At 41.0% G+C, this 22689-nt stretch overlaps 1 protein-coding gene across 2 annotated transcripts in view; it reads left to right on the plus strand.

The window, feature by feature from the left end:
- The first annotated feature begins 343 nt into the window (after window positions 1-343).
- znf507 (zinc finger protein 507) overlaps window positions 344-22689 on the plus strand; it is a 31505-nt gene continuing 9159 nt past the window's right edge. Inside the window, exons 1-5 of one of the 2 annotated variants that reach the window (XM_049602583.1) lie at window positions 344-465; window positions 3747-6125; window positions 10328-10445; window positions 10645-10753; window positions 19102-19206. In XM_049602583.1, coding sequence (XP_049458540.1) covers window positions 3750-6125; window positions 10328-10445; window positions 10645-10753; window positions 19102-19206 — 2708 coding nt within the window. In that variant the 5' untranslated portion in view covers window positions 344-465; window positions 3747-3749. The remainder of the gene's footprint in view (window positions 466-3746; window positions 6126-10327; window positions 10446-10644; window positions 10754-19101; window positions 19207-22689) is intronic. The other variant, XM_049602575.1, reaches the window with a different exon arrangement.

Consider the following 22689-nt stretch of genomic DNA (forward strand, 5'->3'; position numbering starts at 1 on the left):
GGAGGCGAAGCGAGACCCATCCAAGATGGCGGCCGGCGAGGACGTCGGCTCCAATAGGCAGCGGCAGTCAATGCGGCGTCTATGTATATATGTCTATGTTTAAAACTGTGGTCATAATTTAGGGCATACAGGTCTGGTACATTTTTCTCTTATTAACTTTGTATTTGCAATGACGAAATTGGTCACTTTATTTGTAAAATGTCACTCAAACGCCCTGAAAGCACCGACAAGTCGCTCGAAAGTGTGAAGCAGTGTTTTACGAGCAGCATTTGAAAGTAGCATCAGACAACCTGTCAATCAATGCTCCGCGTTGGTCACCTGACCCAAACTCTAAGTCACGTGACTGATATTCCATCCTCGCCATTTTGCAATGTGGGAGAGAGGGAGGCGACTTTTTATGGCTAACGAATAAAACAAAGCAGGTTTATGTGTTGAGGACAAAGAGCGTCGAGACTTTCCGTGTCAGTGAGTATGTTCTTATTAAAATACTGCCGCGCGCTCCTCCGTCACACATTAACCGAAAAGATCATTAAAATGCCCTTGTACATTCATGTGTGGAACTGCTAGCACTGTGTGAGACTCGTGTGTCTGCCTGTGTGTGTGTGTGTGTGTGTGTGTGTGTGTGTGTGTGTGTGTGTGTGTGTGTGTTTGACTAGCAGGCAGCAAGCTGTGAAGCTAACTATGAAGCTAAGAGTGCTGCCTTTGACTCAAATGTCGTGTTTTCTTAATATTGTAATCTTTTTAGGGTCGCCGCAGCTTTAGCGTGTATGCTAACATTAGCCGGTAAATTTGGCCAAGTGGTTTTTCGGTGTTTCAGTGGGAGTTGTGAGGCTGTGCTCAACTTCATTCTACAGGGGAGTGAAAGTGGATGAAATATTTTTAGATCCTGACATAACAGGTGCTCATCTGAGACTGGTTAAAGCACATGATGGTGTCTATACTGACCACAGTCACATTCAACCTTATAAAAATGGATCAAATGTACCACAGCAGCTTTAGCTTTTTATCTTTACAAGCGACAAACTTTTAAGTTACCACACCATGAGTTGTTTTATTTGGCACATTTCCACTGCTTGCATAAGACATTGCTCATAGAAGAAGTTTTTATTGCTGACTGAATTATTCTGGAATCCAGTGTTAATAGTAATAGGTCAGTTTCTGTGTGGTTCCACTTGGCAGAATTAAGAATTATGCTGGATAGTAGCCAATATCTCTTGCATGTGGTAGCCCTTCTCCAAATATGCATCCTACTGTTTTGATACAGTCATACAGAAGCAGAAGTAGGAGAAAGAGGAAGGCCATTTGTGGTCAGAAAGTGAGAAAGAGGAAAGTTTTGGACTTGCAGAGAATAAAGGAATTTAACCACACGAGTTAGGATCATTTCCCTCAGGGTTAGTTTGTAAACAGATGCACATGGTGCACAGTGTTTAGAGGCCTGTGTATTGACTAGCAGTGACAGTGCTTATCATGAGAGTTAAGCTATCATACTTATCATGGTGGTCATTTGGGCTACTGTCCTTTTCTTCTGAACAGCCAATCCCCTCATTAGACCCGTGGTCAATACTGTGATACAAAGTGTCAGTATGGTCAAGTGTTTGTTTTTATTTATTTTTTTGTGGTAAAAACATTACATCTTTTTGTAAAATGTAAATAGTTTTCTCAAGGAAGAGCACATCCTTATTTAGAAATGTAGCTGACAGAACCAGTGGTCACTGTTACACTCTTGCTGTATGTTTCAATAGCGTTTACTGAGTTTTACTGTGCAAAACTCTTGATGCCAGGCTGACTTGCTACTTATTACCCTAAAACACAAAATTAATAGGGCTGGACAATATGTACAAAATCATATATCACAATATTTTTTTATCAAATACCCTGATATTGATATTGTAGAGTTGACTATCGATGTTTCCACAATAAGATTTTTGATAAATAATTATCAGTAATGTGGATATAATGACTAAATGGGTAAAGGCAAATAATAGAACAACTGGAACAGTCTGGTAAGTTCAGAAAAGTACATTTTACTGTAATGCAGCCTTTAAAACCAGGAAAAGATAACACATAAAATATAAGATATGTAAGATAATATCTTGTCTCATATCGCAGTATCAATATATTCCCAAGCCCTACATGCTAACATACAAAGAGCAAAACACTCAATCACATGTACAATCCTCAGAACACAGACGCATGTATTTTTTATTTTTTGCTCATAATGTGATGGACAATATTCATTCACAAAAATAACCCCACACAATACATTAAAACCTAAATTTACCCCAAGCAGGCTAAAAGAACGTCTTGGTAGATTTTAGTAGAAACTTTGAATCAGAAATTTTATTTGATAATGAATGCTTCAAGAAAACTTTAAACATTTGTTGGAAAAGTCAGTAACAAAATGTGGGACACATGGTCATTAAAATGGAAGGTTCAGTATGGAGCAGAGAGAACAAAAATTAATTTGCCAAATTGCCAATCTATTAATTACTTATTAACAATAAATATTATTTTTCACATTTCTTCTAACTACACAATTTTAATGCTAACTGAATACAACACACACAATTTTCACACACATGACAGTGACAGCATTCTGAGTTTTACAAGCAGTGTCTATATTGCTGAAATCAGTGCAGTTCTGCAGGTCCTCTGTATGGACCTGCTTATTCACTAGTTAACTGAACATGCAAAATGTGTTTGCAAGCTTTTCATCTTATTCTAACACCATTACCTTGGTGAGCAGAACAGCAACATGCATGCTAATTTCTTCTGCACCTCAGCCATATATTACAAATGTGTGGCAGTAGTAGAGATTTGAAAAAGGAAACACACATGCAATTCCTTCCCGTTTTTTTTTTTACTGTCAAAATGTTGCAATGTACAGTAGTATAAATTGCAGTTGATACAGAACAGAAACTCTCAGTCAGTATTTTTCTTGTCTTGTCATTCATAAGAATGTGTAGGATTTCCTGCAGTGTTAAGTCAGGCTCAAGGCTGCATTTTTTTAATATACATAATCAATAAATAACAGAAAAATTTCGAGAGTCACCACTCTTTGACATTTTTAACAGTGACCTCTACATGAATTGCAGAGTTTTGACCACTTTGACTCCTTTTAGATGATAATGTGAAAATCAAGCTAAAGCGATACTAAATTACTGTTGGTCAACACAAACCCCAGAGTCACAAACTAGTCTTAACTGTCTTCTATAGCACTGCTTTGGTTATGCAATAAATTTATAAGTGGACAAAAAAGTGTGTTGACAGCTGTTTTGATAATCATAATCGTTAAAGTCATTTATCAAACATCCACAAATTCCATCTCCTTAAACATGAAGACTGGTTGGATTTGTCTGTTTTAATTGTAAATGCAATAACTTTGAGTTTTGGTTGGGGAAAAACAAGCGATTTTAACTGTGGTCACTGTGGTCTCTGGCAGATTGTGATGGGCATTTTTCACTGTTTTTTAGTATTTCAAAGACTAAATGAACAGGTCTAAAAAATAATCTAACGATACTGTAGACAGGTATGCTATATTGACAATGATTTGCTATAAGAACATGCTATCCTACACTTTACAGATTGTTTGTATGAGTTTTTTGTATGAAGGTTGGTAAACTCTGGACTTTTTAATATTGTATTTAAACATGTGTGTATCCATTTAAGTAAGGGATCACATCTGTTCAAATTCTAAAAGTACCAACCAGTAAACAGTCTTTTCTCTCTTCCCTACTGTCTACCAGGTCATGGAGGAGATCAGCAATGTAGCTGTACTCATCACACAATCCTCCTCTTCCTCCTCCACTCCATCAGCACTGGGATCCCTCTCTCAGACCCAAACCCAGCAAGAGGAGGACCCCCCCCAGAGTTTTCAGCAGAAACAAGCAGCAGATTCTCTGATCCAGGTCATTGAGAAGCTCAGCAAAATTGTGGAGAAGCGGCCCCAGCGCCGCTGCACCATCGTGGGACAGAAAAGGGCCTCCTCTGCAGTGGGAGGAGGAGCTGAGGAGGGGACGAGGGGGAGCAGAGGAGGCTCTCCCTATAAGAAAATCAAGAGGACGTTTAAGGGGCAGGAGAGTGAAGAGGAGGTGCGAATAGATGGCAGCACGACTGATGGCGCTCGTTCTTCTCCCGTGTCAAGTGACAGTAACAATGACATCACCTCCACGTTAACAGAGGTAGCCGGCAACCCAAATGGCAGCAACCACAAGCGGACAGTGACGTGCTATCAGTGCAGCCTGTGCCCCTATCTCTCCCAAACGCTGCCCCTGCTGAAAGAACACCTGAAACAACACAATGAGCAGCACAGTGACCTCATCCTCATGTGCTCTGAGTGTCGCTTTACCTCCAGAGACCAGAGGCAGTTGGAGGCACATGTCAGGCAGCACTTCGACAATGGTGGCAACCTGAGGACAAATTCCACTCTGACAGACACCTACAGCGAGTGCAAAGAAGAGGTTTTAAGGAGTCCGGATGGGGACTGGACCGGGAGCAGTGGCAGTATGGGAACCGAGGTGATCAAAAGTTCACTGGACGGTTCCAAGGAGCTAGCGCAGAAAAAGAAATGGTATAGCTATGAGGAGTATGGATTGTACCGTTGCCTGATCTGCAGCTACGTTTGCAGCCAGCAGCGAATGCTCAAGACCCATGCCTGGAAACACGCTGGCCTGGTTGACTGCTCTTACCCCATCTTTGAGGATGAAGATGGAGCTACCGCAAGGAGAGAGGTCCAGGCTACAGCTAACACTGCTGCAACCAGAGAGGAAATAGTTGTTATTTCCCCAGTTCTTCAAGATAAAAGCCTACAAAAGCTGCCCACGGCCTTCAAGCTCCAGCTCTGTGTGCCAATGGCTGTTGAGAACAAAAGGGATGTGTTGAATCATCCTGTTTCTAATGAAATTCCAAAAACAGAGGAGGAGGAGGAAAGTGTGTACCCTATCAAAGACCTGACCTCTGAGGAGCCCATGGTGGAGGTGCAGGTGACGACAGAGGCGGAGTCTGAGGTGGAGATTGATAATCACCATGATAGCACCTCTGTCACGGACAGCTTACTATCATCAGCTCAGAAGATTATCAACAGCAGTCCCAACAGTGCCGGCCACATCAACGTGATTGTAGAACGCCTTCCTTCAGCTGAGGATTCAGTCATGGCGACTAACCCACTTCTTCTCAGCCCAGATGCGGACAGGGATAAGAGCTTACTGGATGCAGAGGTTGAGAAGCGGGACCGTGTGGGAGCAGTGAAGGATGAAGTGGTCCCTGGCTGCACATCTGACAGCCAGCCTTTAGCATCTGATATCAAATCCTCTGTCGCTATGGGTAGCGACTCGCCACGAGATGAAAACATCCCCCCAGCTGGGCGCAAGAGGACTCATTCTGAGTCGCTCCGCCTTCACTCTCTGGCAGCTGAGGTCCTGGTAGCTATGCCTATGAGGACCCCTGAGCTTCCCACCTCTAGCAACAAGGTAAGTGTGAAAACAATTACAGCCCAGGCCCAGAGCCCAAACACGGTCCAGAAACCTGTAGATGTGACCACAGCAGGACCGAAGGCCTCTGACGTAGGGACAACGGCTGCTTTATTGGACTTGGAGCTTCATAGCGAGGGCAGAGAAGAAGATTTGGGCTCTCTGTGCCTGGGGGAAGGAGACGAGGAGGGCCCTGCCACTAAAGCCGGCATCAGCCTGTCACTTCTCACTGTCATCGAAAGACTGAGAGAGCGCTCGGACCAGAACGCCTCAGATGAGGACATCTTAAAAGAGCTTCAGGACAACGCACAGTTCCAAAACGGAGCCGTAGCCGGTGTGGTCACAGGGAACGGAGCTGGGAGTTACATGTGTAGCATCCCAGGAATGGACGGGTTGGTCACATCTCCTGACGGTGGTCTGGTGGACTTCATACCTGGCAGTGACAGGCCATACCGGTGCCGCCTGTGTCGCTACAGCAGCGGCAATAAGGGCTACATTAAACAGCACCTACGGGTGCACAGGCAGAGGCAGCCGTATCAGTGTCCCATCTGTGAACACATCGCCTCGGACAGTAAAGACCTCGAGAGCCATATGATTCACCACTGTAAGACCAGGATGTACCAGTGTAAGCAGTGCCCAGATGCCTTCCATTACAAGGTGAGGAGACGTCAATGCTCACATGCATCTTTTAATCCTTTTTTTGATATGTAATCAGATTCTTAAAGTAGTGTACAATAATGTTCAGAGTGTAGGAATCCATTGAGGTAGCTGGTGTTGTAGTCTGAACAACAAGCCTCAACATGGTGGAAGAGACAGATGTAGACCATGCTGAGTCGTATACTGTACAAGGGATGGGAATCAACAGAGGCCACTCCTATACCATATTTGTTTATGTATTAAGTATTCCTTCAAATATATAACTGGCAGTCCATCTTTTTGTTTCCTCAAGCTCACTCTTACATTGTGTAACAGTTCACCCCTCACCAACAGCTCTAATTGTCATCTTCATCCATGTCCTCATCATATTTTCTAAAAAACACATTGTACAGAAAGTTTTTTTCCAAGTTAAAATGCCACAAATGTCCTCAGTGAATGTGTGAATTTGACACGTCTCTTGAAAAATGAGTTTTAGGCTTTTGTTGGAATGAAAGAAGCTGTTTAAATGTGTCACATTGGGTTCTGGGAAAATATTACGGGCATTTTTTTTAATCCCCACGTTAATCAGCAATGAAAATAATCATTCGTTTCAGCCCTATTGTCTCTATGTGTAATAGAAGATCTTTTCCTGCTTCTAAATCAGAGAAAATGAAGTCACACAGGTGATTATGGTCTTTAATCAACACTTGTTCCTGTCTGTCAGACCCAGAGTCTGAGAGAAGACGTGACAGTTTTTGATTGGAACACAGCAAAGGTCACAGGGTATGTGATATTTTCAAGAAGAAGTTCTTATTTTTTCAATTATTAATTATATTTTTTGCGCTGAATACATATTAGGTCTGCACAACTAATCGAATATTAATCACCATGTTGGCTTCACACAATTTAATGAACGTAATCGACTGTGATGATGATGTTTTAAAATCCGTGCTCCGCTCATAGAAAAGCTGCATATCAAATCAAGCGCCTCCTAAACCATCAGCCAGCCTCCACTTTAAAGTGCTGCCATGCTGGTACACATGCACCCTGCAGCAAAACTTTGTGAATTTTTTTTCTGAATGTTGCATTTCATTTGCAGACGGACAAAAGAAAAATCATTGTTCATCAACCATCATGATCTATTGTTTGGATGCAGCAAATCATAAGCAACACAGCTGACTTGGTAAACCACCAAAATAACACCACAGTCTGCAGAATGATGAATGAATGAAGACCAAGATGAGTTATGTCATAAACATTACCTCACTGAATCCCTGTCTTTATCCAGCGTCAACTAAGGTATCCATAAAAGTACATGCTGTACAGTGTGTCACGGTACTGTGACCTCCATAAAAAAAAAAAAAAAAATGTTAAAAAAGAAATTAAAATACAGCACTGAATACGCATCCATCCATCTCTCAAAGACAGACTGACAGACTGAAATAGTCAATGCAGTCATATGGCCAAGATATGTGGCCAGAAAAACAATGTTTGCATCCAATTGCACTCTGTGGATATGCTTTATTTTTGGGTACAATTAAATGTATATTTTTTGCCAAGGAGATGAATTGAATTCAGGTAAAGAATGTTTAAGTCTTAGTAATAGTTTTGTAAGGAGTAGTAAATAGTTTTGATGCAAAGCTTTGTTAATCAGCAGAAATGTAGCACAAGGTGAAAGTAAAAGCTCTGTTGATTTAAAAGTAAAAGTGCAATAAATGTATGTTATCATCAATATCAATGATAAATCATGACAAATAATTATGATCTCAATATTGATCAAAATAATCGTTATCATGTTGGCTATAATCATGCAGCCTATATGCACAGTATGGGAACTGCCCATTGGTTCGACAGCCCATTGGTTCGACATCCCATTGTTCCGACCATATCAAACACATTGTTCCGAAGTCCGTTCCGAAATCATCATGATGCCCTGTGGTTAAGGTCTGGTTAGGTTTAGGCACAAAAACCACTTGGTTAGGGTCAGGAAAAGATCATGGTGTGGGTTAAAATGAAAAAGAAAGTGACAAACACATAAGCTGTGAGCCTGCTCCGCCTCAAGCCTGTCGCGGCCCACCATACGTCCGCCACAAGCCGTTCAGCACCGCGGACAGTCGGACTAATGGGATGTCGAACCAATGGGCTGTCAAACCAATGACATGGACCCGCACAGTATATTGGTAGATCTGTAATATGCAGACAGGTTTGTAAGGAGGCATTGCTACACAGTTTGGACCCCCCCACCCCCCACCCCACCCCCAAAACACACACACACGCACATCACAAACACATGCACCTACATCCATGTGCAGGCAGATGTCTCCATTTGTGTGTGACACACACTATATTTGCTGTGAGACTTGTCTCCTGTCAACATCTGTTTTTGTTTGGCAGCAGCCCAAACACTAAAGGTGAGTTAAGACCTAAAGAGATAAGTTAAATTACCTGCGTCTGTGCCCCAGTCGGTTTGATGATGCAGGCAAAGGAGAAAACTATTGATCCCTCCGCTATCATGGGACTCCAGTGGCCATCTGCAGCAGAGATTATTAATCATTTAACAAGTTCATCATATTATCCAGCAGCTTTGGGAGTTGAGCTAGGAAAGTTATTGTGAAGGGTGAAGGCTGCATGGTGCATCACTGACTCAGTTTGCATGCGCACTAACTATTCGACTATTATTCCATATATGACAGTATTCCAAATTTGGTACAGGTCATTTTTCAAAAGTAGCATTTTACAATTAAGATGTGGGATATGCCAGTATTATTGGGGTTTTAGGTGCATCCTTTGAGCATGTATACAGCCCATTCACAATATGCGATCCAGTTGGGGTTTTTACTACAGTTGGCTACACATGGCCTCTTGTATCTGTATGATCAGCTCTGTGCGATGTCTTGGACTGTTGTACACAAACCTGCAGTTTGCAAGGCTGGGGTAGAGATGCATGCCTGGAGAACACATTTCTAGTTCACCTACTTTGAAACATTCTGAAAGACTTGGATATCACCAGGTTTTTGAATATGCACAAATATAGCAGCACTGACCTTTTCAAGAAGATGGTTGAAGGAAGTAAAGAAGGAGGCTGTATTTGGATGGTCCAACAAGTCTGCCACTGGTGGAAAACTTTGAAAAAAATCTCATTTTAATGCAAAGAAGCAGAATGGCACAAGCGGCTCCAGCAATTCTACTTTTCTTTATTTTGATGTGCTAAACAACATGTTAGGGCATGTTAATCTGAGTATGCACAGCTGCATGTAAATATGAATATTAGTGGAATATTCATTTCATTAGCCATTAACTTAGTAGGAATATTGTCTTTTTCAGAATAAGGGCAATAAAACGGAATATTTTGTGCACATAAAAACAGTCACTGAGACTGACTAGTACAAAACATTTATCATAGGATATTTAGATAGAAGACAATTTGTTTCTCATGTTTTTGTCCATTCCTTCATATCTATTGTGCCTTTAAAAGAATCTTTTATTACTTCTACCCCTTTTCCACCAACATGAAACCAGCTCCCGCACCTTATTTTGAATATTTGCGGTATTTCGACCAAAAATAAATTGGTTCAGAACTCGAAAACTCGGCTCTCAGCTAGAACCAAAAAAGCAGGTTTTCCTTGACCTGAAGTGCGAACTGCGAGTGTGGGTGTGTCGTATTCTACAGGTTGGAAAGAGAGGTTGGACAAGGAAACGATGGAGACCTCAAGTGAGAAAAGATAAGAAAAAAAAGAGTGTAGAGTGGTATCATTAATAGTTGGTCCATACTTAATAACACAACAAAAAATTGCAGTAATGAGCAGTTCTGCTACGACTTGGATTATGCAACACCCTCAATTGCTGTAACACCCTTGATTACAATGGTTCCACGCAAAAACTGGAAATACAGGCCGGTTCCCTACATAGCACCAAGGTCCTAACAATCTTGAATGGAACCAGTTCAAGAATCAGAGCTCACATGGTGGAAAAGGGGTATTAGAGGCCACACTTTAAAAATCAGTGAACAATTATGCAGTATTTCTTTGTTTGTCTCGTTTAGCTCCATTTAACTAGTGTGTAAATCAAACAAACATCTGATCAGACCCGTTTTGCTAGCAGGTCCTAAGGTAGTAAAACGTATATCTTAAAAGCTATTATGAATGTCAAGTGCATGTTATGTTTGTTTTTGTGCAGAAATCATATAATGTGTGTGTGTGTGTGTGTTTTTTTTCCTTACGTAGAGCCAGTTAAGAAATCATGAAAGGGAACAGCACAGCTTCAGTGGTGACACGGCAGCCCTCACACCAGTCACTGAAACCGTGGCCATGGTGGAGGAAGCTGAGCGGGTAACAGATGAAGGTAAGGCATGTTTTTATAGTCTGACTGTGTATTAGCATTTGAAGATTGTTTTAAGATATTTACTAGATGACACTCATCATCTGTCTTCATCAGAGCTTTCCCTCTTTGACACTGTTGTTTTGTCGCCAAATATTGCCATATGATTTTCGTCAGTGTTTTCAGAAAGGTGTACATCTGTTTCCTTTGTCCTCTATCACAGAATGTGGTATGCAGAAGATGTATAAGTGTGATGTGTGCGACTACACCAGCTCTACATATGTTGGGGTGAGGAACCACCGCAGGATTCATAACTCTGACAAGCCTTATCGGTGAGTTGTTAAAAAAAACCTTGAAATGCACCACTATCACCTTAATGCAAGTACTCAAAACACTTGCTGTAATGTGATGGCCACAAGTCTTAAAATAAGTCTCAAAATGACTCAACGTATGATTAAACTAAAGGCTTGCAGTTTCTCACAGCAACCAGTGTAGGATTTGGATTCAACAGCGTTTTGAATTTGTTTTTATGAGAAAATCTTGAAGTCACAGAAAACTTAATTAGAGCCCCTTTCACACTGCACAAAAAAAATCCACTAACACCCATGAACATCTGTCTTTTGTTTGTAATGGGGAAGGTTAGAATCAGCATTCACACCAGGGTCAAATGACTGCAGTGATCACAGGTATTTATCGGCTCTGGCTCCAGTTGGCATAGGTGGAAATACAACATCTGGGTGAAAGAGCTAATTTTAGCTCCTTTTGCGGCAAAATACGTACAATGATGAGCTACCACAAAATACTGTCCTACTGTCTCTGTCCAAGCAGCGCTCACACATCAATCCAAATTAGTCTGCCCCAAGTTTGAAATAGAGACTGAATAAGTAAGAGACGTGTAAAAAGAAGTTACCACCATAACATTTTCACAGGCCTTCATGCTGCTTTCTACTGTTCACTAACCCGTTTTCCAGCCGGTCTGTGACATCCAACACAACACATCTATATGTAGGAATATATGCAAGCATTTTATGGCCTTTATTTAACCAGGAGGTCCCTTAAGATAGAAATGTCTTTTCTGAATGAGACCTACCCAAGACAGCACACCAGTTACAGTTTGTATAAAAACATAACAGACAGGAAATCAATCATCAAACACACAAAATCTATCTCAAATATGTTTTAAATGTTATTGAAAACATCAATTAACTTAAACCCTCCAGTGATTTGTATGATTTTGTTGTAGCACAAGTCCGGACACTAGGATGGTATGAGCTTTTTATTTAGATATCAATAAAATCAATGATGACAGTGGAAACAGCATATCCTTGTGTTGTATCTGAATACATAAACGTGGTCCACAGTATAAACATAACAGAAGAATCTCACAGCCCTATGAGCCCTTATCCTGTTTCCCTGTAATAGTCCTGCACTGCCCAAAGTCCACCTTCTGTCAACACTAAATAGACGTATGACTGTCAATAACACATCAAAGGAGACACCCAGGTGGAGCACTGCTCCCTATTTGGACCTGTTTCCCCTGTGAACCAAAACTGCCCATGTTAAAGTTGTAAGACCTGCTTGTTGGCCTGATGAGCAAGCCTTCAGTTTCAGTGATGTTAAAGAATATTGTAGGTTGTTGTTGATTTTCTGCTTTTCATTGAGAGAATGCGTTTCAGTGATAAAATTGATCTTCACAGTTATTAAAGTAAAAGTGATTTAAAGTTCTAAATGTCACGCAAAGGCAGTTTGCAAATGCCATCAGTCCCAATTTATTTCATTAAATCATATACGTAAACTTTGGCTCTGTGTACTGGTGATATGATACAGTAGATTTTACCTGGCCTAGCAGATAATAATCTTATTACGTTAGTTATGGTCACAGTCAAAGGTGCCATGGCAGCAGTTCCAGGGGACAGCACATACTGTAGCTTTATCTTTGACATTGTTTCTGTTTAATTCTTCCTGCTTTGAAAGTTCTGCATTTTGTTTGTTTTTGACAACAAACATTACTTGTTTTTGCAGTCATACTGTGTTATATTTTTTTCAATATGTTAATGAAAGTTGCAGGAATTATATATGACATTTAGCTATAATGACAGCACATTAATGAAGCAGACACCAATCTGTATTTTTGGAGACTGATTGCATATTTTTGGGGACTGATTGCATATTTCTTATCTGTTGCAAATTGAAACAGACTTCTGTGTTAATTATTTTACACACATTATCCTGTCTTAGCAGGGCTTTAGTCTGTAAGCTTTACATCGGTGCCAGAGATTTGCAATCCTTTATGTTTTTCTCTTACGTAGTAAATAAAACTTGAATTAATGTATAAACGTAAAATGTGGGCACTAGCTTTAAGTGAATACAATAGTTTTTAGAGTACAGTATAATACCTGTGTTTCTGTCATGTCCTGTGTAGTAGTGTTTGTGGTCAGTTAATATTGCATTTTCAGTTTTCAGTTCCTGTTTCAGGCAGAACTAAATACTTGGCAGTCAATGAGACTCACTTTTTATGTCCCAGTTCCCTTTTAAGTGCCTGAGATGTACTTGTCATTTTAGAAAGGTCCATTAGATGGCAGTACATGCCCTGTAATGCTCAGACCAGCAAAGTGATCTCACTGTGTAGGCACAGTCACTTTCTCACACGGCACACTCACTGCATCTCTCTCTCCAACTCTGCATTAGCACTCGGCCTTTGTGTTACCATAAAGCTGCCATGAGGTGTAAACACATATGAGTGCTTTCTTAGCATTGTGATGTCGCTTGTGCTCTAAGGTCACACGTACATAGAGAAATACACACATGACAGGATTTCTTTCTGCTCTGGAAAAGGTCAGATTGAATATAATTGCTGTTTCTAACCAGAATGATAAACCATCCTGTTAGCTAATGGTATAAAAGCAAAAGTAGAGTTAGGAAATACTGGATGATCCAAACATTCCAAGCGCATTCAAACAGGTGAAAACAAGAGACCATTCAAAAAGAGAATAGCTGTAGATGCCTGAGTAAAGCAAGTCTTGTGGCCAAAAAAGAGCAATATGTACGTGAATGTGCAAGCACTGTTGCTATTATGTCGACACACTGGTTGTGCTCTCGTCCTTGTGCTTTCATCAGGACAGATGATATTATACCTCAAACACTGATGTGCTGAGATCCTTTTTTTCGCCTTTACAAAGTGTGTGGTTTTATCTAACTACAGTATATGTTGGAGTCTGTTAATACTGTAATGTAGACTTAGCCATTTACAACATTTTTACAGTAGAAGTAGTTTATATTCGAATATCGAATGGAATGTCTAGTCTGTCAGAACTGCAGTGTAGCCTGTAGGTGTTAGGACCAAGCAGCAACCTTGGAGGCTGAGAAATGAAGCCAACGCAGAAGTGCCAAAAATTGCAGTTCATCAAATAGCCACTTGAGGCTGGCTCGAAAACAGAGTCAATCCCCACAGACCGCCATGTTGAAAATGCCCAACTTTACAGCAGAAATAAACATGTTTACATCCTAGTTAAAAAACAGTCTTGGTCTCTGTAACTAATTTTTAACATTAATAACATCTGTTTAAGGGGGTGAATTTTTTTATAACTCAACCGTTTACATTTTATTAAGGCAAGGCAAGGCAAGGCAAGTTTATTTGTAGAGCACAATTTGTACACAAAATAATTCAAAGTGCTTTACAGAACAAGAAAATGCATTAAAATCACAATACAAAATAAAAACATAAATAATCATGATAAAATGAACTTTAAAAGAGAAGAGTGCAGATAAGATCCTTTCAGTCATATGCACAGTGAAATAGCGCTGTTTTGAGTCTAGATTTGAACATTGTCAGAGTAGAGGCCTGTCTCACATTCAGAAAGACTGTTCCAGATTTTAGCTGCATAAAACTGGAATCCTGATTCCCCATGTTTAGTCCTGACTCTGGGCACCAGCAGGAGGCCGGTCCCTGAGGTCCTCAGAGTCCGAGATGGTTCATATGGCACTAACATGTCAGAGATGTACTTTGGTGCTAGGCCGTGGAGAGACTTGTACACAAGCAGAGCTGCTTTAAAGTCTATTCTCTGAGCCACAGGAAGCCAGTGTAGAGACCTGAGCACAGGACTAATGTGCTTGTACTTCCTGGTTCTGGTCAGGACCCAAGCAGCAGCATTCTGGATGTACTGCAGCTGTCTTACAGCCCGTTTGGAGAGGCCAGTGATCAGGCCGTTACATTAAAGGGCCAGTGTGTAATATTTGGCCTGGTTTATTGTCAATCTGAATCTGAATATTCTACCCATTAATATGTTTATATAAGTGTATAATTGCTATAAAATAAATTTCGTTTGGTTTTCATAGCCTTATAATTATACTTTGATATATATACAGTACAGGCCAAATGTTTGGACACACCTTCTCATTCAATGCATTTTCTTTATTTTCATGACTATTTACATTGTAGATTCTCACTGAAGGCATCAAAACTATGAATGAACACATGTGGAGTTATGTACTTAACAAAAAAAGGTGAAATAACTGAAAACATGTTTTATATTCTAGTTTCTTCAAAATAGCCACCCTTTGCTCTGATTACTGCTTTGCACACTCTTGGCATTCTCTCGATGTGTGTGTGTATATATATATATATATATGTATATATAGCAAAGGCCTTGCTTTAGAGAGGTTGCCATCTTGCGCTGCCATGTATGTACGGCAGCCCGAGCGGACAATAAATAAACCAACGAAAACAGTGGAAGGAAGGAAGAAGGAGGAGGAAACAGCAGAGAGTGTTAGTAGTTTGTCGATAGAGAGTAGTGAAAAGTTTTTTTTAGTTATAAAGTTTGCGAATGGACCACACTTACCACGCAACAGGTGAGAATGAACCCGAACAGTCATCTGCGAGGAAAAGAAGACGCAGCTTCACTCCTTGTGATGCACTCTCTGCGGCGCTTTTCCTCCTGATGATATATCTCCCCAACGATGGTAGCACCGAATCCCATTCTGTGCATTCAGCCTCTCTTCTCGCCTGTTCAGCATCAAACACATGGAGTTCCTCATCTGTATGCTCCAGCTCAAACAGGTATGGCCCTGGGTCTCTGTCCGCTACAAGAAACTCTTCAAAATCATGTTCAAAGTCGTCCATTACAGCTACTATAGTCCGGAGATATTGCTAGGCTAAATAAACAGCTGAGCTCTGTTTACCGGCTACGCTGTCAGTCAGTGTGCAGGCTGGAGGTTGGAGAGTATGTGTGTATGAAGTGTGTCTGTTACACTAGAAGAGTCAAGAGTTTGGGACGGAGTCTTTTACCCCCTGGAGTGTTACCGGAGGTTTTGGAGTGCTCAAATAAACTGGCCTTTTTCCCGAACGCTACTCTGGTCTCCTGCTCGTGAGGGATTCATTACAATATCATAACATGGTTTAGATTTCTAAATAAATATTCACCTCGTTGCTAGATAGACCTACTCCTGAAAAACTTGTGCGCAAGGCTTTTTGTCCCTACGATGCCACTGTCATTTACCCGACGGGAGGGGTGAGCGAGTGAGCCCTGCAATCTAGAATTTGACCACTGATGTCACTGTTTTCAACCCATTTTACACACTGGCCCTTTAAGGCCCAAAATAATATGTATTTAAGGGCAGGGCCTCTTGATCGACAGGCTGTCTTCAAGGTGTTGCTATAAGTCGGTGCAGTCTGTGAGTCAGATCCACTCCTTGCTCCTCCACAGCTCCAGCCTCTGGTCCAAATATGGTCACTTCTGGCTCCAAATTGCCAAGATGCCGACATCCGAAAAACTGCTCTCGAGGCTTTAAACTGCAGTCCACAAACCAATGGGTGACATCACGATAGCTACGTCCATTACACATACAGTCTGTGTTTAGGACAAAGCAGCATCCTGTAAGGCAGACAAATGAAGCCAATGTGGAAGTGCTAAAACTACAGTTCTTTAAATGGCCACTTGAGACTGGCTCCAGAAGCCAGTCAGTCCCCACAGACCCCCATGTTAAAATACTCAACGTTACAGCAGAAACAAATATGTAGCCTGGTACAAAAAACAGTTTTCGTCTCTACAGTTGATTTCAAGATTCATGACAACTGTGTGAGGAGTGAGTTTTTATTTTGAACTTATGTAACTCATTTGTATACATTTTATTAAGGCTTAAAGTTATGCATATTTAAGGGCAAGGCCACTTAAGTCACAGGCTATCTGAGAGGCGTTGCCAGAGTCTGTGAGTCAGATCCACCCCTCGCTTCTCCACAGCTCCACCTTCTCGCCAATATATGGTCACCTCTGGCTCCAAAAATCCAAGATGGTGACAGCCGAAGTTCCAGATTCAAGGCTCTAAAATGGGAGTCCACAAACCAGTGATTGACATCAACGTGTCTATGTCCATTATATTATACGGTATATAGTTAGGACCATCGCACGTGTTCTGTACTTCAGCAGTAGAGGTTAAAGTGCTGACATTCAGCTTTAATTGTAGCGCAGAAAGATAATAACAGGGCTGCTGTTCTACACCCAATCTGGATGTAAGCACCCTCAAATTAAAGCTGTACTTCTTAGTTGTTCACCCTCATAGTTATTGTTTAATTTCACATACTGTACAAAGCCAAAGTGCCACTCTCCAAAGACTTGCAGACTGCACTGTGTTTACAAGTGATACAAACATTGTGCCATCTTTATCATCTGTACACCTTCTCTTTTCACCAAAATCGTGCTGCAGTGTTTCAGTTTTCAAGAGGTATTCACTGTTACTGTGCAGAATGTCTTCACGTGCAGCTGTGTGCCAGTACACGTCAGCAGCTGTGAGAAGTGTGTATCAGTACACAGTCCCCTGCTAAATCACCTATGCAATGGTTTGTCAGGAGCTACAATATGCAGTTAGTGGGATTAGTGTAAAAGGCCCCAATAGGCAACATTTTATGGTAATACTGATTATGTCTGGTAGTGTCTCAATTTTTAATAGCATAACAATAGAACGTAAAGGAAAACCACACACTGGACTTGTGTTCATATTTAACCATTCCTTCATTTGTTATTAACAGTGGTGTAATTGGCAAAGAGTGCAGAAATGCCCATCCTGATTATGTTACAGTGACTGAAACGCCATTGGTATTCATTCCTCTCCACCACTGAAATCAAATGCCAAAACATTTCCATTTAAAGTGCTCACTGTGCTGTTCTGTGCTGTATAACTGCAATGCACTGGATCATAAACTTTTACAACTTATAATAATTACAATTTTCTCTGTAAGTGCCATTCTTGGTAGTGATCAGTGAATACAGCATTTGAACTTTTAATTAAAGATATTTTAAAGCGCTATCCTTTGGAAATACAGTGCATAAGTTAAAGCAATGGTTTAACATTTGCTAAAAGAGATGAGAAGATCAATTACTCTTGTGTCTGTACAATAAATATAAATCTACAGCCAATAGCTGGCTAGCTTCGATTATTATAAAGACTGCAAATAGAAAGCCAGGCTCAATCCTCCTAACGTAAAAAAAATCTGTTGATGAAATCTGAAGTGTAAAAACACCAATTTACTGAAGGTTAGGCATCGACTAACCTATGTTTTGGCTTGGAGAACTTACTTTCTGAAGTCTCTGCCGGTTCCCTGTCAAGTGGTCCTGGCCAAAAAATGACGACCCTCTCTAAAGAGCGGTTGCTGTGATGCACTTTGATTCAAAACAGTTGCAATGAAATTCAGTGGTGACACATATTCATAGTGAAGAAATCACTCATTTTCAAACTACTCCTGCACCCCAGGCTACCTCTCCACTGCACATTAGCATGCACAAACAGTCATTATTAATCCAAATACAGCCCAATACACTGCTTCCATGTCACACTGTTGCGCTCTCCAACTGTCCAAAGCTGGAAGCGGTGCCCCAAAATGTCTTTTAGTTTGCTTTAGTTTCCTTCAGGCAAGGCCACTTTATTTTCCAGTGATCACACCACAAGCCACAGGCAGCATGATAATTAAACATAAATGTACTTGTTATGATGTAGTAGCAATTTCTGGCCTTGTATTCCACATTATTCACAGGATATTGTTGTTGGAATAATGAGATTGAGTATTTATATTAGCCTGCCTATTGCAATATTGTTGTAGTAATAGTTATGATAGAAGCTAAAATATATGGAGGGAAAGGGGCTCAACAGCATGCATGAAAATGAAATAATAAAAAGGTAATAATAGTAAAACATATTTCTGTTTTACATTTACAAAAGTAAAATTAATCTTAAAAAATGACTCTTTTGAAACAATGTGCTGTAAGACTGATTTTTTTCTTCTTCTTTTTGGTTGGTCAAATCTATCTTTTTAATATTCTAGCCCCAGCCAACCTCACATTATCAAGTGCAACACTTTGTTTTGTCCGACTTTATTGTAATGCTGTGCAAGTATCTGTAAGTTGAGTGTAGCCTTAGTCTGAGGACCTTGTACAGTATTTGCCTCTGAGCAGCTAAAAGGCCAGTTTCATCTTCCAACCGCAACATCCAAGTGCAACAAAGTCGAAAACACTGTGAGTTATTCTTTTTCTTAAAGTGGCAATTTCCTCTCTGTTTTGCTGTAAATCCCTTATCTCCCTTCAGGCTACAAGTGTAAAGAAGCAAAACTATGACCTCAAAAGGCAGTGTGTTAAACTAGACGCTCTATCTCCATGTTCTCTCATCTCTCATCTCTGCTTTCTCCATCTGCCAGGTGTTGTAGCTGTGATTTTGCTACCACCAACATGAACAGTTTAAAGAGCCACATGAAGAGGCACCCTCAGGAGCACCAGGCCGTGCAGCTGCTGGAGCAGTACAGGTGAGAAACACAAATATACCACAGAGAGGAATGATAAGAATGACCACTGGACCTCTGAGGTGAGAATGAAGAGCTGTACTTGGCCAAAAGAAGCTATCAGAGTCGGGCCTGAACCTGTGTGTGACCACATGTGAGTCTCTCGTGGGGCCAGCAGCCTGGAAAGTTGAGAAATAAGCTTCTGATTGCGAGGTTAGTGGTTGGTGGGTGGAGAGAGTGAACAGGGATGAATACTCTGTCCTCCTTAAAATGTTAAATATCCTCAACCTTGAGAGAGGCACTGATTGCTGATTTCCACTTATTCAGTCATCAGTACCTGCAAGCCTGGAATGCCCATGTTTTCATACACTAGAAATGGCACAGACAGTGCTGTTCTTTTTCTGTCAAGTTATTCACTACCACAATTTAAATGAAGTGGGGGGACTTGAGCGAGAATGATTTTAGACAGAATGGTCAAAATTGAAGCAGCATGTCCTGGCTGAAGCCCTTTCCCATTTCTCCCCTTAGGAAAAGAGTTACAAGGGGTAGCGGTTGAAATCTTCCCCAATGAAATGGAACCCTTTAAGAACCTCATACATCATCAGAAGTCATCAGTTGTGTTTATGTTAACAGATGTGACTATGGCAATAATGATATCATCATAATGACATTTGCCAGTTATCTGATGGAGATAAACAGGATGAACACTCGATATTAGCTCACAACTTGAGTTTTATGCTTTCAATTGATCAAACAAGTCGTCAAAATAAAAAACAGTGCATCATTATCAAGCCACTAGTGGTGCTCTGTAGGCTAATGTTAGCAACCTACATTCCTACCCTGTCAGCCTGCACTGATATCAGAGAAGCGCTAACAAGTGCAGCAACTTCACTGCTGAACTTTCATTAAATATTTCCCGTCATATGCCCTCAAAGTGAGGGGCATGTAGAGATGAGAGTATTTCAAAATGTGAGACTGTCATGTGGAAATCAGCAATAACAATGTAACGTCAGCTAGCTAGCTTGTTAGCCACCGATACATCAGTGTACCACTAGTGATTTTTTTTTTTTTGTTATGCTTGTTTTAAAGAAACAACATTAAACTAAGATGATATTATGGATATTGTAGGTTATTACATTTGGATTAATTAAGTTAATACATTTGTGGGTTTCTTTTGCTGCTTATGCAGCCATCTTACCAGTGATTTCTCATAACACCTCTGTTTGAAGTGTGACTTTGGAAAACTTTGGAGGGCCTTGTAACCTAACATTTTGCCAGACTCCTCTATCCCAACAAGAATCAGGACATCCTACCCCTAAGCGTGAGTGTGCAAAACGGAGGGGTAAGGGCAAGGGGTGTATTCACGTTCATACTTATACAGGGTTTTCCCTGCCTATCTAAGACAAAGGCGGGCCGTGTGGGTGATTTTGGCCGCCGCCTTGGTTAAGGAGCGTGCGTGTGTGCATGGGGGGCGTTCAGATGTAGTGTCTGTTGCGCGCACAAACCCATTACTTTCAGTGTAGACGTGCGTCATGTGCACTCACAACCCAAAGCGACGCCGTAGTGGTGCGTATTTGGTGCAATGCAGGGGGTTTTTTTGTTGTTGTTTTCGTCCGACACACAGCTTCACAGACCTGCTTCTGCCTCCGGTGTTGTGTCAGATCCTGGTTCCCCCTCGGGCTGTGTCTCTCCTACTGTTTCCCACGGAGCTCCGCCCTGTTTGAAAGGCAATGGAAGCCCATATGTGGAAAGACGTCGCCTCCGAGATGTAGAATGTGTATTATAGAAGAGAAACATACATTTCAGGACTGCTGACTTGTATCATCAAAACAGACGTTTCCTTTGATTTTCAGCCTCCTTTCATATTTAATAGAGGGGGGACAATACCTGACAGTAATATTCTCAGCTGTCAGGATGTGCCTGCTGTAAAGGGTAAATATAATCATAGAAGCCTGAAAATCACAGGACATGTCTGTTCTGATTATACAGTACAAGTCAGCAGTGTAAAGCTCAAGCATGTGGGGGGCGTCCTTTCATATTTAATAGAGGGGGGGACCGTATCTACAAGTACAGCTGTCAAGATGCCCCCACCACAGGCCTTTGCTACCTTGGTCTCGGAAAAAAACCCAGGGAAAACCCTGTTATAGTTCAGTTCATTTGGTCCAGACCAATAAAAAGGTGATGACATGTAGTCATATGGACTGACATGTAACTTATTCACTGAACTGTTTTGGGGACTGTCACCTGACGTCATCAGCTCTACATGAACCAATGTGGAGCATATTAAATTCCAGTGACTGACACCGTGTCATGCTGTAGTGCTCTAAAACCAATATGTTTATGTGCCTTGGTTTGAAAAGAGCCCACCTAGAAATAACTTATTATGAGCAGTTTTTGTCCGAAGATATAACTGGCCTCATATGACATGAATTATAATAAAAAGGTAGAAGGAGGGAAAAAAAGAGACATTTATTAATCATAATATAAAGGAGATAGTTGCTGCGCGGCCACTTTGTTTCACTCAGTTTTTAATGAACTGCTAAAATACCCAGAGTTATTAAACTAATGTTTCACATACTCTAGCAACTCTTTTTATACAGCAGCAAGTTCTGACCAAGTAATTTGATTGGACAGGAGGCATTCCATGAGTGCTGACATACAGTATAATAGCACTGGGTCTATGCATGTGTCACTCCATGTTACAGATGTTCTGAGCCATTAATTATGTAAAGTGTTAGTTAGCCACCATTAAGGGTCATCATAAAAAACTTTGCACTGCAAAGCATATTACTACAAATAATATTTGAGTTAAATATAACTGGACGTCAGAAAAGGACAAAAGGACGGACAGAGGCTTGGACACTTTACTCCAGGTACGTGCACATGACACCAGAAGACGCCTCAAGTACAGATTACGCTGTTAACTCATGAGCACCACACAATATGCTACCAATGCGTCTGTCCATAGACTCTTATTTTACTGGTCGCAAAATAAATGGAAACACAGATGTAACCTACATGATACACAGTAGCTGGTCTGTGTTAATGTGGAGACTTGCACGTTAGTGTGCAGGAATGTTTATGTGTTGCTTGGCAACAGTCCAGTCCAAGTCCCGTTGCAGAACTATTTGTGTTGGCGGAGCCAAATAAAACATTAAACAAACAAATAATAAACTGTTGCCGCCTTTTACCACTGATAAATGGTGCTTGTAGAATTATTGAATAAAAGCAGTATCACTCATGAGTTCGTGTGTGCTGTCGTACTGAATATTAGCACGGCTGTGGTTACCTTCAGTAGTCGGCCTGCGGCTTTGTGCCTATGACTGAATCACAGCTGTGCAACAGCACTACCTCACATGTGATATTGCTTAATTCACTTTCAGATGTCAATGTCAGTGAAAATTGTTACACTCACATGCTGATGCATGATGTGTTACCACCGAATGATCATGTAAAATATATGCAGTTAAACAGACAGTGTTCTCAACAGTTCATAGTCAGCTGAGG

This window comes from Epinephelus fuscoguttatus, linkage group LG2 (assembly GCF_011397635.1).
Source record: "Epinephelus fuscoguttatus linkage group LG2, E.fuscoguttatus.final_Chr_v1".
Lineage (NCBI taxonomy): Eukaryota > Metazoa > Chordata > Actinopteri > Perciformes > Serranidae > Epinephelus > Epinephelus fuscoguttatus.